Source organism: Rattus norvegicus, chromosome 3 (genome assembly GCF_036323735.1).
Source record: "Rattus norvegicus strain BN/NHsdMcwi chromosome 3, GRCr8, whole genome shotgun sequence".
NCBI classification, from domain to species: domain Eukaryota; kingdom Metazoa; phylum Chordata; class Mammalia; order Rodentia; family Muridae; genus Rattus; species Rattus norvegicus.
The window spans coordinates 119,944,483-119,961,229 of NC_086021.1; the positions used below are offsets into that span (position 1 = coordinate 119,944,483).

Here is a 16,747-nt window from a genome sequence, read left to right on the forward strand (position 1 = left end):
TGCAGTGTGGCTGTACTGGACACACTTCTATTTTAAAGCCATTCACAGCAGTGTCTGTTTGGGGACCTCTCGAATGCCTTGGGCAAGTCTTGAGACTTAAACTTTTTTGATATACAAGCACCCATTTATTCCCAAAGCATGATGACCCTTCTGTTCAAGGGGAGTTTCTTCAGGTACATGGTGTGTGAAACAGCAGTGCAGGCTGCTGTTAAATGGTGGAACCTAGGTTGACTGTGTTATTTAAGCCCCACAGAATAGGACGGAGATCCAAGACATGGCTGAGGTAAAGGTTGAAGCATCCTTGAGACGGAATTCTAAAGACTTACTTTTGACATCTTGCTTTTGCTGTCTCCAGTTAAAAATGCCAAGTTATTAATTTCATTTTGAATCACGAAATTTTGCTCTTCCCTCTTGAAGTTCTAGACCAGGGCAGGGTAGAGGAAGATAATAGAGAAAACAAAAAAACAAAAAACAAACACATATAAAAAAAAGCATTAGAAGAAAGCCTTTCCAGATATATACCGGTCAAAACCATTCTAAATCTAGAGCCCAGGTGTCCTTACGTGAGATTTACACCACAGAATGAAGACCTCGGCCACCATTCGGAAGAGCTGGTCAGAATCAGTATCCGGGCTTTTGAGCCAGTTAGATCTGCATTACAAAGCAAGGGAATAGGTACAGGAGAGTCAGTAGTCATGACAACGGACACACTCCACAAGTAACAGTGGTATATATTTAGCCAGGTAAAACTGCATTACCATAGAAAGACAATAAGCCTCATACATTTAGGTCCAGGTTCATAATTGGGATAAGATACTTTTATCAAAGTTTTAAAGAATTGTCTCGGCAAAGCAATTGTCAGCCACCAACATTTCAAAACCACCACCTATACTTTGTTTCTTTTGTAAGTAGATGGTTAAAACCATAAATTTGGAAACAGACCATCCCAGATGCCTTACTGCAGAGAGACTTAATGAATAAGTCTAGTCAGCCTATGACAACAATGGCCACCATGGCAGCCAGTCCTGCCCTGCCCCTTGCTATTGGAAAGCCTTTGAGAATTTGAGCCTTACAAATGTGTCGTACCCTACGTTTGACTCTGAAAACCAGTTCTTTGAATGGAAGATTTAGAAGAATTTAAATGTTGTATGGGGCTGTGCTTCTGAATGCCTATGCTTGCAGATGTCAACAGAGAGCACCAGATCCCCTGGAGCTGGAATTACTGGTAGTCGTCAATGCCTCTGTGGATACTGGGAACTGAACTCAGTCCTCTGTAACAGCAGTACCTGATCTTCATCACTGAACTATTTCTCTAGTCCCTTAAGGCCAGTTTTCTGAATGAAAGAAAATTTTTGTCTCTCATTTAAACTGGTCGTGATGGGTTTGTGGTAGTGGTAGGTGGGTGGTGATAGGGGGTTGGTGGTGAGAGTGGTGGGACTGCTGGGTTGTATGGTGGTGTGGGGCAGTGAGGACATGTGTTCTTGTACAGAGGCCAGAAAACAACCTCAAGTGCCATTTGTCTTAAATTGTTTCTTACTGGCCTGGAGCTCCCTGTATTAACTTGTCTGGCTAGCCATCAACACTTGATCTTAGCTGATCAAAAGGCTGAGAAGTGATGCCACCAAGCTCCAAAGATTTGCCTCTCTCTGCATGCCTTTAAATAAAACAACACAAAAATAACCCCCTAAACAAACAAACAAAAATCCTGTAGTTTCTGGGGACCATACTTACAGGCAAGAACTTTACTGACTAAGCTCTTTCTCCAGTCCTGGAGACCAAGTGTCTTTTATAACCTCTTAATTACCTTGGAAATCCTCTATATATAGGCTCTATTTTTTTTAAAGATTTATTTATTTATTATATATAAGTACACTGTAGCTGTCTTCAGATACACCAGAAGAGGGAATCGGATCTCTTTACAGATGGTTGTGAGCCACCATGTGGTTGCTGGGAATTGAACTCATGACCTCTGAAAGAGCAGTCGGGTGCTCTTAACCGCTGAGCCATCTCTCCAGCCCAGGCTCTATTTTTTTAAACTAGTTTAGACATAACCCAATAGGGACAAGAATGTTAAATTAAGTCAAACTCAGTCATTTTCTATAAGTTATCTTGCCCATGTGTACATTGTGCATTTGATTAAGTTGTATTTCAAAATGGCAGGGTGAATTGCCATTTCCAAATTTCCTCACAGAATGATTAAACACACACACACACACACACACACACACACACACACACACACACACACACACACATCTTCTACTCAACATTTTTATGTGAAACATGGAGAGTTTCTTCATGTTAAGCAACTACTCAACTTTCCAGGCATCAACCTACCAATTCAATCATGACACTATCTGGAGTTAGTAAATGCCCCACATACTCAGCCCTACAAGACTGCTCTCGACTCCACACACCAGCTAGCTTCAGAATGTGACCACCTGCCTGCAAATCGGGAGCTTTTACCATTCTCTCTGTTCATAATTAATAAGAACAATGCATGGCTTTGGAAGTCACTTTGTTATTAACACTTTATCTTAAATAAAACTGAGAAATATGAAAGACTCAGGGCAAGATATTATTAATGAGAATTCCTGAGAAGAAGCTGTGTCTGGCTGTGAAAAAACAAAACAAAAAAAAACTACTAGAAGGAGTGTCTGTGTCTTCAGAGACTGACAGACCAATTGGAGCCTCTGTACAGTGCAGATATTGGAATGCAGATTCAGAGGCTGATTATCTTTGGCTAGTTTTGGTCTTCTGGAACAGTCATTCCTTGCCCCACTCTGTATCTGAATAACACCCTGTGATTATAAATAAAAACCTCTTAGAAGCTATTACCTTAGCAGAACATTCTCCCCTGAGAATGTTCCATCCAAGAGCTAGGGATGCCATCTTGGGCTTAAAGGATACCTACCCCATCTTGTACCTGCCTCTCTCATGTACCCACCAATGTATTTTAAAATTGTCTCAATTTATGAGTTTCTTTGTTCTTTACAACTATATAAATCCTGTGAAACTGTTTCTACCTTGGAACATGGAGTTCGGGGTAACCAAATAGTCATTCGAATAGTTCCAAAATAAATTTATTATTTCCTTAAAGATATGAGCTGTAGTTTTATGTTGACAATGTAGAAGAGGAGTTGAGATTCCAACCTTCCTCCAAGTAATTCACCCTCCACGTATCTTTATGTTTCTAACAGTTCAGAAAGTCTCCAAACTCCAGAGTTTAAGGTTTTGGAAAGAGGTTTCATTTCATAATGTTATAGTTTGCTTCAAAGGTCAACCTGACAAACCAAGGAAGGAGAAGCTTCAATTAAGCAATTGCTTCTATTTGACTGGTCTGTGGCCATGTCTGTGGAGATATTTGATGTAGGAGGGCACAGCCAATGGTGGAAGGTACCATTCCTAGGCTAATGGGCCATGGCTTTAAAAGAAAGGTAGCCAAGCTCCCCCTTCTAAGAAGGACTGAAGCATCCCCACTTTGGTTGTCCTTCTTCTTGAGCTTCATGTAGTCTATGAATTGTATCTTGGGTATTCTGAGCTTTTGGGCTAATATCCACTAATCAGAGAGTGGATACCATCTGTGTTCTTTTGTGACTATGTTACCTCATTCAGGATGATATTTACTAGTTTCATCCATTTGCCTATGACTTTCACGAAGTCATTGTTTTTAATAGCTGAGTAGTACTCCATTGTGTAAATGTACCACATTTTCTTTATCCATTCCTCTTTTGAGGGACATCTGAGTTCTTTCCAGCTTCTAGGTATTCATAGCTATAAGGCTGCTATGAACATAGTGGAGCATGTGTCTTTGTTGTATGTTGGAGCATCTTTTGGGTATATGCCCAGGAGTGATATAGCTGGGTCCTCAGGTAGTACTATGTCCAATTTTCTAAGGAACCTCCAGACTGATTTCCAGAGTGGTTGTACCAGTTTGTAATCCCACCAACAATGGAGGAGTGTTCCTCTTTTTTTTACATCCTTGCCAGAATATGTTGTCACTTGAGTTTTTGATTTTATCCATTCTGACTGGTGTGAGGTAGAATCTCAAGGCTGTTTTGATTTGCATTTCCCTGATGACTAAGGATGTTGAACATATCTTTAGGTGCTTCTCAGCCATTCTATATTCCTCAGTTGAGAATTCTTTGTTTACCTCTGTACCCCATTTTTTAATAGGGCTATTTGATTCTCTGGAGTTTAACTTCTTGAATTCTTTGTATATATTGGATATTAGCCCTCTATTGGATGTAGGATTGGTAAAGATCTTTTCCCAATCTGTTGGTTGCTGTTTTGTCCTAATGACAGTGTCCTTTGCCTTACAGTGTCCTTTCCTTTGCAGTTTTATGAGATCCCATTTGTCGATTCTTGATCTTAGAGCATAAGCCATTGGTGTTTTGTTCAGGAAATTTTCTCCAGTGCCCATGTGTTCGAGATTCTTCCCCACTTTTTATTCTATTACTTTGAGTGTATCTGGTTTGATGTGGAGGTCCTTGATCCACTTGGACCTGAGCTTTGTACAGAGTGAAAAGAATGGATCGATTTGCATTCTTCTACATGCTGACCTCCAGTTGAACCAACACCATTTGTTGAAAATGTTATCGTTTTCCCCACTGGATGGTTTAGCTTCTTTGTCAAAGACCAAGTGACCATAGGTATGTGGGGAAGTGGGAGGGAGTGGGTTGGGGAGTTGGGTGGAGGAGTACCCTAATAGAGGCAGGGGGAGTGGGGATAGGATAGGGGGTTTCCAGAGGAGAAACTGGGAAAGGGGATAACATTTGAAATGTAAATAAAGAAAATATCCAATAAAAGAAAAGTTAAAAAAAAAACACTAGAAGCAAACTCATCTCATGTTAACTTCTTTCCTTGAGGAATAAATCTAGTCCCTTAAGTTGAAAGGGGAGTTTTTTTCTTAAAGGTTTAGTTGATAATAAAAAGAAATAGAAAATAACTTACAAAAATAAAGGTAGTCAAGCAAACCAGGGTGAGTAAGTTTGTAAGTGGGCTTCCTCTATGGTTTCTGCTTCAAGCCCCTTTTGTTGCAGTTCTTGTCCTAGTGTCTCTTAATGAGGGACTATAATTTGTAAGCTGAAGTAACCCTTTTCTTCTCCTAAGCTGTTTTTTGCTACAGTGTTTATCATAGCAACAGGAAGCAAAGAGGAACACATAGGCATGACTAGTTAAATCATTGGCTTTGGTGATTGATGCCTTACTTCTGGAGAGGTCAAGAAGTTAGAAGATAGGGTAGGGATGAAAGTTCCAAAACATCTAATCATGTAGTTGATTTCTCATGAGTGTGAGCTCAATTATGGTAGATTGAGGCTTATTGTGAATAACAAAAGACAATCCTATAACTCAGACAGTCCCAAGTGTTTTAGGAGCCCTGTTCCAGTAGCCTAAAAGCCAGAATTACATTTCTTTCTTATGAAACAAAGTTTCTTTTATTTTTAAGATGATCATTTCCTCCTTCTTTTCCTTTCTCCAACCCCTCCTATATACCCTCCTTGTTCTCTTTCAAAGTCATTAACTGTTAATACATGCACATGAGTATATGCTTATACATTCCTGAATGTAACGTGCTCAGTCTTATAATGTTATTTCTATATATGTTTTTAGGACTGACCATCTGAAACTGGATAACCATGTGATGTTTTCTTTCCTGGGGATGACTATTAACATATAACTGTAACACAGAAGTTAAATTGGATGGCTTTCTTGGGATAAAGAAACAACTGGTTGCTGGTGCTGGTATGTCTTTAATTCAAGCACTTGGGAGGCAGAGGGAGGCAGATCTCTAAGAATTCAAGGCCAACCTGGTCCAAATAGTGAGGCCTTTTCTAAACAGAAAATGATCTGAAAAATTGATGTCTCTCATCCAGTGCAGAACATTATCAAAAACAAATTATGGAGCTGAGAAAACAGCTCAGCAAGTGAACTTTTCACTGTAGAAATATGATGGTCCAAGTTTGCATCCCTAGAGCCCATGTAAAATCAGACTTGGTAGCATGAATTTGTAATCTTAATACTCCTACAGTGAGAGAGGAGGCAGAGACAAGAGAATCCCTTGACGCTCATGCACTTGCTAGCCTGGTGTACTCAGAGATGAATACCAAAGAGATCCTTTCTTAAGTAAAGTTGGAGGCAAGGATGAGTCATTCTGAGCTCCATACATGTTCCTGCACTCACATGTTCAAATGTGTGCACACGCGCGCGCGCGCGCACACACACACACACACACGCGCGCACACACACACACACACACACACACACACACACACACAGTTAGTTTGGGAAATATGATTGGTATTCCTGGGTAACCTGATAGATAGTCCTACCCAAAACACTATAGAGGTCAATTCACCTTTAGATTTTTCCTTCCTTCTTATCTCTAGCTCTAGCCTCAAGAACATTATTACCGAACCACTCTTGTTTTCAAATTCAACTGTCATCTTCTTTATATAGTAGACGTGGATTTTGTTGTTGCTGTTGTTGTTGTTCAGGGTAATATTCTGTCCCACTAGAAATCATGGTACTCCACCTGCCTTAACCTATAACCAGGAAATGATCAATGAGATCAAACAGGAAGTTGAAGAATGGACTTCTTGGAAAAGTTCTTTCAGCAGAAAAGTATCATGGCAGAAAGTATCTTTTTGCCTTTGCCCTGTGATATTTGCTTTAATCTTTTATGATTAGAAAGAAAACCCGAAGTCTGGAAGTCTGATAGACATATTAAAATGTAAAATAACTTTGGAGATGGGAGACAATGGGAAAGATATACAGACAAAGGTGTGAGGGCCCACAATGAATGATCACACTGGCCATACACTGCCTATCTTTGGGTTTCTTTTCTGTATAATAGACTTCTCATCTCTTTAAGCAGTATAGTCACTTCTCTATTACCTGCAGCAATTCAAATGCAATTCAAGTTTGAGGTTTGAGACTGATAAGCTCTTTGATTTTCCTTCACATTGATTTCTCCAGAAAGCTTTTTTCAGGGTTATAGTTCTCATTTTATCAGAACCACCAGCTGTTCATTCCTCGGTGTTTTGGTTTAAATGAGCTTTGTGCATTTGTTCTGTGGCTTATGTGAGAAGAGGCAAAGGGTCATATCCTAATCTGCCAAGAGAAGGTACAACCCTGGGAATGGTCAGTAAGCAAGAGTATCAAAAATAAGAACTTAGGTACCATTTCCTGGTAGAAAACCACTCTGTTCTCTTCGCCTTCATATTGGGATGTAGTTTGAAATGGAGGAATTTAGCTTTGCTCATGCCTTTTCCGAAATGCAAATTTGTATTCACTGTTTCTAGTAAAGTTCTTCCCTTCAAGCCAGATCGTTGAGTATGAAGAACATCCTTTTAAATGTCTTCTCCCAGGCAGGCAACCTTTCTGCACCTCTCCTTCAAGCCAGAACAAGATGACACTTGCAGGAGTAAAGATTTTGCCTTCGCTTTCATTGCTCAGGCTCGATCTGTTCATAACGATGGGTTTAGAGGGGTCAGCATCTAAGTCAATTCTTAGGCACCCGATCCCCATTGAAATTGTTACCTAACCCTTGGTTTCTTTATCATCAGCACTGGTTGCTATTAAAAGGCAGCCATGAAATGCAAGGCTTCTAATGGAGGAGTCCATCTTAGTGGTCATGAGTTGGGACTTTTCCACGTAAGGTAATGGGGAAAAAGCAGCATAAGCAGGTGAAATAGTATATTAATGGAGGAAACAAGAAACTTTGTGGATAGAGTCTTAACAAGCTGAGTATGGTGCCTCGAGATGCTAGCTGTAATGCCAGGGAAGGTGGAGACTCCTGTGAGGAGTCTCAGGCAGAGAAGACATACTTTATTCACTCTGAGTAAAGGTTGCTGTACAGACTGCTAGGTGACCAGATGTTGGCAGGCACCTAGGCACAAACTGGCGCATATACACAGGCTGCTACACAGGTCACATAGAAGTAGGCTCACAGGTCTGCAGATAGGCATATGCAGGCAGGCTAGGGAAGGTGAAGTCTCTGGTTTGGCCATACCACCTCCCAACCCCCCACCCCCGAAAAAAAAAAACCCACACAAAAGTAGCATTTTGCCAGAAATCAGTACGTAACATTACATTACTACATATTTTCGTGTTCTCTGGGCATCTGCTATCCGCCATTTATTTGCTGACTCATAGCCCCATAGGTGTCCAGTGTTAACCATAGGTAACATATGTATACCCCAAGCTGCGTATCCATATCATGGCCATGTTGTCTAAACATAAACTGGTCTTTATGTCCCTCTGGCCACAACAGCTGTACACTTGTAATTCCAGCACTGAGGAGGCTGAGCCAGGATTGTTGAGTTTGATGCTAGTCTGGGATACGTACGCAAGACCTTGTCTCAAATTCTACATGCCCTCAACAGGATGGGCTAGAATCTTGGGCAATAGGTTTTCAAGATTATGGTTTTCAAGATACTAAAGCTGTGCTCTTGGGCTCAGGGTCAGATGTCTGAGGTGAGGCCTTCTCTCAGCATTACTGTAAGACTTCACTCCATACAGGCTTCAGCCTACGATGGCCACTAAACAGGGTTTACTTTGTTTCCTTTTGATAGCTTCTAAAATGGATTTTTTAAGCCAAAAGTTATATGACCAAGTTTATATTTATGTCCAACATGTTTCTGAATCCCAGAAAGGAGACAAAAAGACCATTGCCCTTTTAGAAACTGGTTGAATCAATCTTGACTTCTGTCTCTAGGCAAGAGGAGAATGGCAGCTGATGTATCATGATCTGCTCCAAGTTCTTGAATATCTTGCCAGCTTCAGGATCAATATCGACTAATGGAAATGTCTTTTCAAAAGGAGATTCAAACACCATCCCATAGGGATGAAGGAAATACCTAGGTTTAAAAGAATGACAGGAAGATGGGACATAGAATTTCTTCAATATTTTAAAGTGTTGTTACATGAAGGATTAGTTTTCTCTGGCTTTAGAGAGCAAAGTTAGAGCTTATAGGTAAGGGCTACAAGTCAAGTTCCATATAGTGTGAAACTGGGATGGGACTTCATGCAAAGCAAGATTGCTTCTGTCCTCTATTTCTTCCCATCACTGGGTAAGTAAACAGGATAGGACATTCTCGGCAAGAAAAGGAAAGAGATGCTTATCTATCCAGGTGGAGGAAACATGAGGTACAACAATATCTTTGTCAGCTCCTCCGCTCCATCAGTCCAAGTCGGTTGGTTCTTTTGGATGGAGAAAGTACTAGTGGAACTAAAGACTGTACTGCTCTCTGCTTTCCGCTCTACTGAAAGCCCAGGGACAGATTTTGGTGAAAAGGGTATATTCAAGGCTGACCCTAAGGAAAAAGAAGACTTTCCTATCTCAAATCTCTATCCACGTTGAGAAATAGGCAGAAAAATCCCGAGATGGGGCAAGTCTTTTCATTTCCCTTCTTGAAAGTCTTACAGTCTTCAACTTCTGGACCTAGTCAGATAAATCACTTCCCATGGACACAAGGAAGGAAGGGGGCATCCCTTGATTAGGAAAGAGACTGTGGGAGGAGACAAAGGTAATAAAAGAGCCAAAGACAGATTAGAAGGGGAGGCAAAAATAAACCTCACTTTATGACCTCAGTATCCCAACTCTCCTCCTTCCTTCTTTCAATGCATTAATAATAAACTCAGAGTCACCAATAATGCATTGGTGTCGAATTAAGGGCAGAACTCGGAACACTTCCTCTTAGTATCACTTGACTAAGAGCAAGCCCAGCTTTGAATTCTCTAATTCAGTCTCCCTGTGTCTTCTCTCATTCTGGCTGCCTGTTTTATGAGTCTGAATCTATACCTGTCTGAAGGTAGCCTTTCGAATCTGTCCATCTGTTTGACCCTGAATGTTTATCCCAAACAAAAGATTTTGCACTCTCTTTCATTGAACAGCACAGAAAATATCACATGGGGGGGAGGAATGGAGGACACTTTACAGAAATCTTTAACAAAATTTTACAAGGGAGTGAGTGAGTCACTGACCACTGACATCAAATAAACATGATCAAGCCATATCTGAATGCTTTGTCCAACATTTATGGTGGCTATCCATTTTATGAGACTGCTTTCCACTTGCGCTTGCTATTTTTAGCAAATGATTACCATAACGCATGTTCAAATGTGCATGCATTACTCTTGGGTCAGGGGCATGAAAGACTACTTAAGATTACAGCTAGGTATCAGGTTAGCCTGTGAAGGCTGATCACACGGGACATCCAAGGCAAGCAAGGTTGGTTGTTATATCGTTCACTTAAAGGCAAGTTAAACAGGCTGAGCACACAGTAGGAAAACAGTTATAAGTGACTTTAGGATGTATTATTAACTCTGGCTTTGAAGTCCAGCAAAGGTTTCAGTCTCCTTTAATATAAGAATTGTTTTTATCATAATGCATAGCCATATCTTCAAAATAATCAAGTGAGAAAGTATGTTGTTCTGGATTTCTTTTTCAGGGTCTCACTCTTTAGCCTAAAGTCTTAGTGCATCCTTCCCTGAAGCCTCATGAGTGCTGTACTTACGGACACGAGCCTCCGTGGACATTTTTTCCCTATACTTCATTCTTAATATAGTACAGATACTTTCTGCTTTCACTCCTATGAAAGGTCTTTGAAGGGACAGACACTCATGTTGAAAGGATGTATTTCTAAAGCAGGCTCACATGGCTGTGACACTCAGGGAGGAACAGGTTGAATAGTAGAGATGAATGAATTAATGATGATCTCAAAGACTCTCTGACATTGCCATTTTTAGCAACTGTCAAGCACCTTGTAAACAGACCATGCTCTCTCTTGAGTCTTGATCATCTACGGTGACACGCAATTCAAAAGCTATTCCAGGAGCAATCTTGCTCCATTTTTATTTTTATTTTCACCTCAAGCTCTGACAAATTTCCTCTTTAAATTGCTAACATAATTACGTTAACGGAAATGACTAAAGTTGATACTCTAAGAGCAGAGTTCCTTTGTCAAAATGAGCATAATTTCCTGTAGCTAGAAAAGGAAATATAATATGCTAGCCTTAATGTACATGTTTATGCATATGTGTGTAGACAATATTTATGCAGAAGATGTTTTATTTCAAATCCTAAATATAAATAACCTCATACAAATTACTTTAAGTACAACTTATATTATAAAGATGAATGCTAAAATGAATATGAATCTCCTGCCATGGTAGAATGGGAAACAACTCCGAAGTCAGCTATCTTCTCTCATCTATTTTTGCATCCCTTCTAGTGCTCCCAGATTATTAAGTTTTTTGATTGTAAGAGAGTGTGGTATGGTGAAATACTTAGTCTTTGCTTATATTCCTGGCAAAGGGGGTCCTGAGTAGTTTTTGCTTTTTATAACAAACCTCTCTGGCCATAGAGGGGTTTATGAATGACATGAGACTTACCATCTCATAACAAACCCATATATTGATGAGGGCTAGATAACTTCAGGATAATACCTGGGCCCCAGACAGACTAGAACTCTCCATTGCTAGTTAGAATCAGACTACAGGGTTGGAACTTTCCTAAGCTCTTGGGGTAAAAAAGGATTCAGTTCAAACTCAAAAAACCAATGAGCACTGATACAATCAGTCAATGAAGGCCACCTATAAAACCCTTAAAGACCAAGGCTGCTGATCAGTGGTAGTATACTTGTGTGGCAGGCAAACCATTCTAGGCTCAATGTCTAATACAACAAAGCAAAGCAAAATAAATCACAATATAATACCACCAGTCATCAAAAACTCCTCAACACTGAGAGTCAGGGGCTTCTAGACAGGTGACCACTCTGATATTGGAGAAGCTGCTGCACCTGGGGAAAGCCTGGGAATTCTGAGCATCTCCAAACCCATGCATATTTATTTAGATGTTCCTGAGTTACTAATAAATCAGTAATCCTAAATGCTTTCCTGAGTTATTGGAGCCCTGAGGATTGACATACTTCCAAGAAAGACCATATTCTCAGTGGAAATAGCTAGTCCCATGAGTTCTGAACTTACCCCAGGAAAGGGGCTTATCTTCCACTTTTGTTAACTTGAGCCCTCAGCTAAATCAAATATGCACATTTCCTGGCTTGTGCCCCCCTACTCCGTAAACTAGAATGCTGTGGGTCCCAGAGACAGATTAGGAATTTCTTTTTCCTCAGTTTCAGTAAAAATTGTAGTAAACTCATTTCCCCATATTAACATGTATTATGATATTTTCTCTTATTATGGGTAGATATTCTGACCCAGCCCTTGTTCACTACCAATCATTCTGAGCAGGAGGCTCATAGAAATCTGAGTTTATATTCTGCACAGAAAAACTGTGGCTAGCCTGCTCACTTCCTTTTAACATTTTTAATGAAATTTGTTCTTAGATACTTTTCTATATGTACACAAAGTATGCTGTCCATTCTTGTCCTAAACTTTCCTTCCTACCTGTTGGGTTGGTCTGGTGTTGCTATGTATTCAAATGCTAAATTCTGGCACTCAAGATCTGGTTACAGATTTCCCAGAGGGTGCACAAGTAAGATTCCTCCTCTCCCAAAATCTACCTGTATCCAATCATTCAGGGTTAAGGTAGATCCTTGTGAGTTCTTTGTTTCATGACAGATTGTTAAATGGCCAATCTTGTGTGGGCCCAGCACACATAACTTCAGTTGTGAATTAATGACTGTATCATTTGTTAGCTATTTCCTTTTGAAAACACTCTACTATGGAACTATATCCCCAACCCATGGCCATTCCATACATGACTGGTGTTTGAAGTTGGGTCAGTCCTACAGAGAAGCCTGTAGTAACTCTGGGTAGTGTCAGAATTAGTGTACAATGTTGCATACTCTGTTGGTATTAAAGTGGAGAACCAGTGTGGGAAAATTATATACATTTGATGGGAGGGGTGGAACAAATGTAATAGTATAGTTTAAAGTAACATATTTGTGTATTAAATTGACAAGGGTTGGATTTGTAATGGCAATTTTTGATTATTATCTTGATTGAGTTAAGAAATATCTGGGTGGGGGGAGCTGGAGAGATGACTCAGGGATTAAGAACACTGGCTGTTCTTACAGAAGACCGGAGTTCAACTCCCAGCATCCACATGACAGCTCTCAACTGTCAATAATTCTTGTCCCAGGGGATAAGACACACACATGGTATACAAACACATTTGTAGGCAGAACACATAAAATCAAAATGAAGGTTAAAAATGAAATTTAAAAATGAAATGCCTAGGACATTGGTCAGGCCCAAGTTTGGGTATGTATATGAAGGTATTTCTAGAGAGGCTTATATGAATTGGAAGACCCACCCTGAAGGTAGGTAGGTGGCATCATTTCCTGGACTGTGATCCCAGGCTGAATTAATAAGGAAAAGGGGGGAGGGACAACAATGGAACAATAATATTCTGTTTTCTCAGCTTCCTTACCTACCCAGATGTAAGTAAGCCCCTACTCCTCACATTCTCCTGAAGGTAGACTGGGTCTCCTCAGACCACGAGCCAACATACATCCTTCCTTAAGTTGTTTCCCATCAGTTATCTTCTGGTCACAGCCAAGTAGGAGGAAGGTAACTAATATATCAAGGGTGTTGAATACCACATTTTAAGGTTCCCTAAAAATATCTGTGCTTATTCTACAAACACTTTGCTTTCTTTACAGGCATATAGGACTACAGGCCCTCCTATATCTCAAATTACTGTTTCAGTATTCATTCCATCACAATTAAAATTTATATGCCAATTGAACACATTGGGATTTGGTAAAAGGATGGCTCATAGAGAAACTTCCTGGTATTGTGGAGTTAATTTGCTTAATTGTGACATTCAAGCATTTCAAGTATTAAACATCCTGAACACACTGCTTCCTGAGGGCTTCTGTCCATAGTCCCTCTTCCCACAATGATCTTCTTCTGGACATTGTGGTTCCCAGCCACTTATTTCCATGGATCTTTGCTCAAACGCTGTTTTTTCAGTAACACCAATTAAGGAGCTACATTTACTTGTCCTTCCTAATTCCATTGATTTTTCTCAGTATCATTGTACTTGGGTTTATTTTTTTTTTAATTTTTAATTAAAAATTTTTTTTATTGTGTGTGCTTTTTTACTGCCAAAATGAACGCTCCTACACTAAAGAATATGCCCTCTCCCTCAAGGGCTTGAACAGTGCCTGGCAGTCAAGGACAGCCATTGAATGAGTATATTAGAGAGCAGCAAAAATGAGGCAATGCAAATCTTATTCAACCAGCTTCCCTTGCCTTGAAGTGGCCCATGAGGATGCATGCCTCGATCCATACAGAATCCCTTGCCAAGGAAATCGCTACACCTATGTTCTGACTACTGGTAGAAAGCCTGGTGGTGATGACTGTGACTTCCTTCGTCTCCCTAGCAACACAAAGCAATATTATCTTTCTGTGTTATTTGATTGCACAAACCAGCCTCGGAGAGCGGCCGGCAGCTTCCAGACATCTCTTTCATACCTGTTGTTGTCCACATAGCGGATCAGCATGGGGTAGAAGGCATACAGGTCCCTGCAGAGGACAGCAAACTCGTCTAGGATGAGGAGCTCAGCCTCCTGGGTATCCCCCTTGCCATCAGTCTTCAGCTGCTCCTCCTCCTGCACAATCTTCACCGCCTTCTTCTTCAGCTTCTCCAGGGTGGGGATGAAGTGGCTTCGAAGCAGGTCAGGCCTGGCTTTGCTGATGATTGGCTGGGCATACACTGCATTTGCAAACAGAGGACCTTAGTCTCGTTCCATGGATTGTGACCATTAATGAAAGTAAGAAAGGTGAGATTGAGGAAACCGTCAATCCAGGATGACATCTGTGTATAGCTCCCATCTGTGATCCTTCCTGGAACGTCCCTCTCACAAGTCCACAGTGAAGAGTGGGGATCCAGCACAGCCACCCTACTCAGTAACTCCAGCCCATAGAAACCCCACACAACATGAATTCCTCACGTATGCATGGCCTATGCCATACCCCTTCTCTCTTCTAGCACATTATCTTCCATCATCTGACAGCCTGTCCATGTTGGTCTTGGCTCATCAGTCATTGGATTTTATGTCCCTGCAGGAAGCCCTTTCTTTGTTCATGGAAATTAATACTTTGTTGACCTGGGAACAAGCACTGGGTGTATGCTTTCTATTGAGGTGACAGATAGGTCAGTTACCCTGATCTATCATTACACGTAGAATATCTGTACTGGGAGTCACACTGTACCTTAAAAATTTATACATTTATTATGTGTTAAAAATAAAATATACATCTATGTTTACATGTATATGCTTACACATGCTTTCTAATTACTTCATTATTTCATCTGCCCAAAGCATAATAGTCCAGTCAAGTTCTAAGCTCTCAGCACTGCCATTTTCTTTGGACTTTGAGGGAGGGAGCATGGGCTTGGACAAACTGAGGCATTACTAGAAGTAGAGAAGCTGAACAAGAAATTATCAGGGCTGCCATGTTGGCCTTTTGTAAAAAGAATAAAAGGAAACCCACATGTCCTATCCTATATAAAAATGGGATATCTTTATATCCCATTGATTAGATTCTGATTATACTATTGCGAATTAGGTCAGCTGAGCTGAATAGTGTGAGTATAAGAATCAGAGTAATTGCAAGAAAAAGTAAAATGGACCCATGGATTTCGGCCCGCAGCAGCTCTCTGCTCCCAAACCCCGTGGGAAAGAGACCTCAACACCTGGTCAGGTGGGCACTCCCGAGGCTGCAGAGCGGAAGAGACCACCAACACTGCCCACCCCTGCCCACATCCCTGGCCCAAGAGGAAACTGTATAAGGCCTCTGGGCTCCCGTGGGGGAGGGCCCAGGAGGGGCAGGACCCCTGCCTGAGACAACGCAGGAACCTGAAGGAAACAGACCGGATAAACAGTTCTCTGCACCCAAATCCCGTGGGAGGGAGAGCTAAACCTTCAGAGAGGCAGACAAGCCTGGGAAACCAGAAGAGACTGCTCTCTGCACACACATCTCAGACGACAGAGGAAAACACCAAAGGCCATCTGGAACCCTGGTGCACTGAAGCTCCCAGAAGGGGCGGCACAGGTCTTCCTGGTTGCTGCCGCTGCAAAGAGCCCGTGGGCAGCACCCCGAGAGCGAACTTGAGCCTCGGGACCACAGGTAAGACCAACTTGTATGCTGCAAGTGACCTGCCTGGTGAACTCAAGACACAGGCCCACAGGAACAGCTGAAGACCTGTAGAGAGGAAAAACTACACGCCCGAAAGCAGAACACTCTGTCCCCATAACTGGCTGAAAGAAAACAGTAAAACAGGTCTACAGCACTCCTGACACACAGGCTTATAGGGACAGTCTAGCCACTGTCAGAAATAGCAGAACAAAATAACACTAGAGATAATCTGATGGCGAGAGGCAAGCGCAGGAACCCAAGCAACAGAAACCAAGACTACATGGCATCATCGGAGCCCAATTCTCCCACCAAAACAAACATGGAATGTCCAAACACACCAGAAAAGCAAGATCTAGTTTCAAAATCATATTTGATCATGATGCTGGAGGACTTCAAGAAAGACGTGAAGAACTCCCTTAGAGAAACACAGGAAAACATTAATAAACAAGTAGAAGCCTACAGAGAGGAATCACAAAAATGCCTGAAAGAATTCCAGGAAAACATAAATAAACAAGTAGAAGCCCATAGAGAGGAGACACAAAAATCCCTGAAAGAATATCAGGAAATCATAAATAAACAAGTAGAAGCCCATAGAGAGGAGTCACAAAAATCCCTGAAAGAATTCCAGGAA

The 16,747-nt window shown here is 41.1% G+C and overlaps 1 protein-coding gene across 14 annotated transcripts in view; it reads right to left on the bottom strand.

The window, feature by feature from the left end:
* The window catches only part of Ryr3 (ryanodine receptor 3), a 547,337-nt gene that overhangs the window by 58,354 nt on the left and 472,236 nt on the right, over positions 1-16,747 (bottom strand). For all 14 annotated transcript variants that reach the window (XR_010064867.1, XR_010064868.1, XM_063284953.1 and 11 more), the window contains 3 exons: positions 14,449-14,689; positions 564-651; positions 327-419 (listed from right to left, as the gene is read on the bottom strand). Coding sequence is in view for 12 of the 14 variants with exons in the window: in XM_063284953.1 (XP_063141023.1) it covers positions 327-419; positions 564-651; positions 14,449-14,689 (422 nt within the window). In the remaining 2 variants the exon portion in view is untranslated. The remainder of the gene's footprint in view (positions 1-326; positions 420-563; positions 652-14,448; positions 14,690-16,747) is intronic.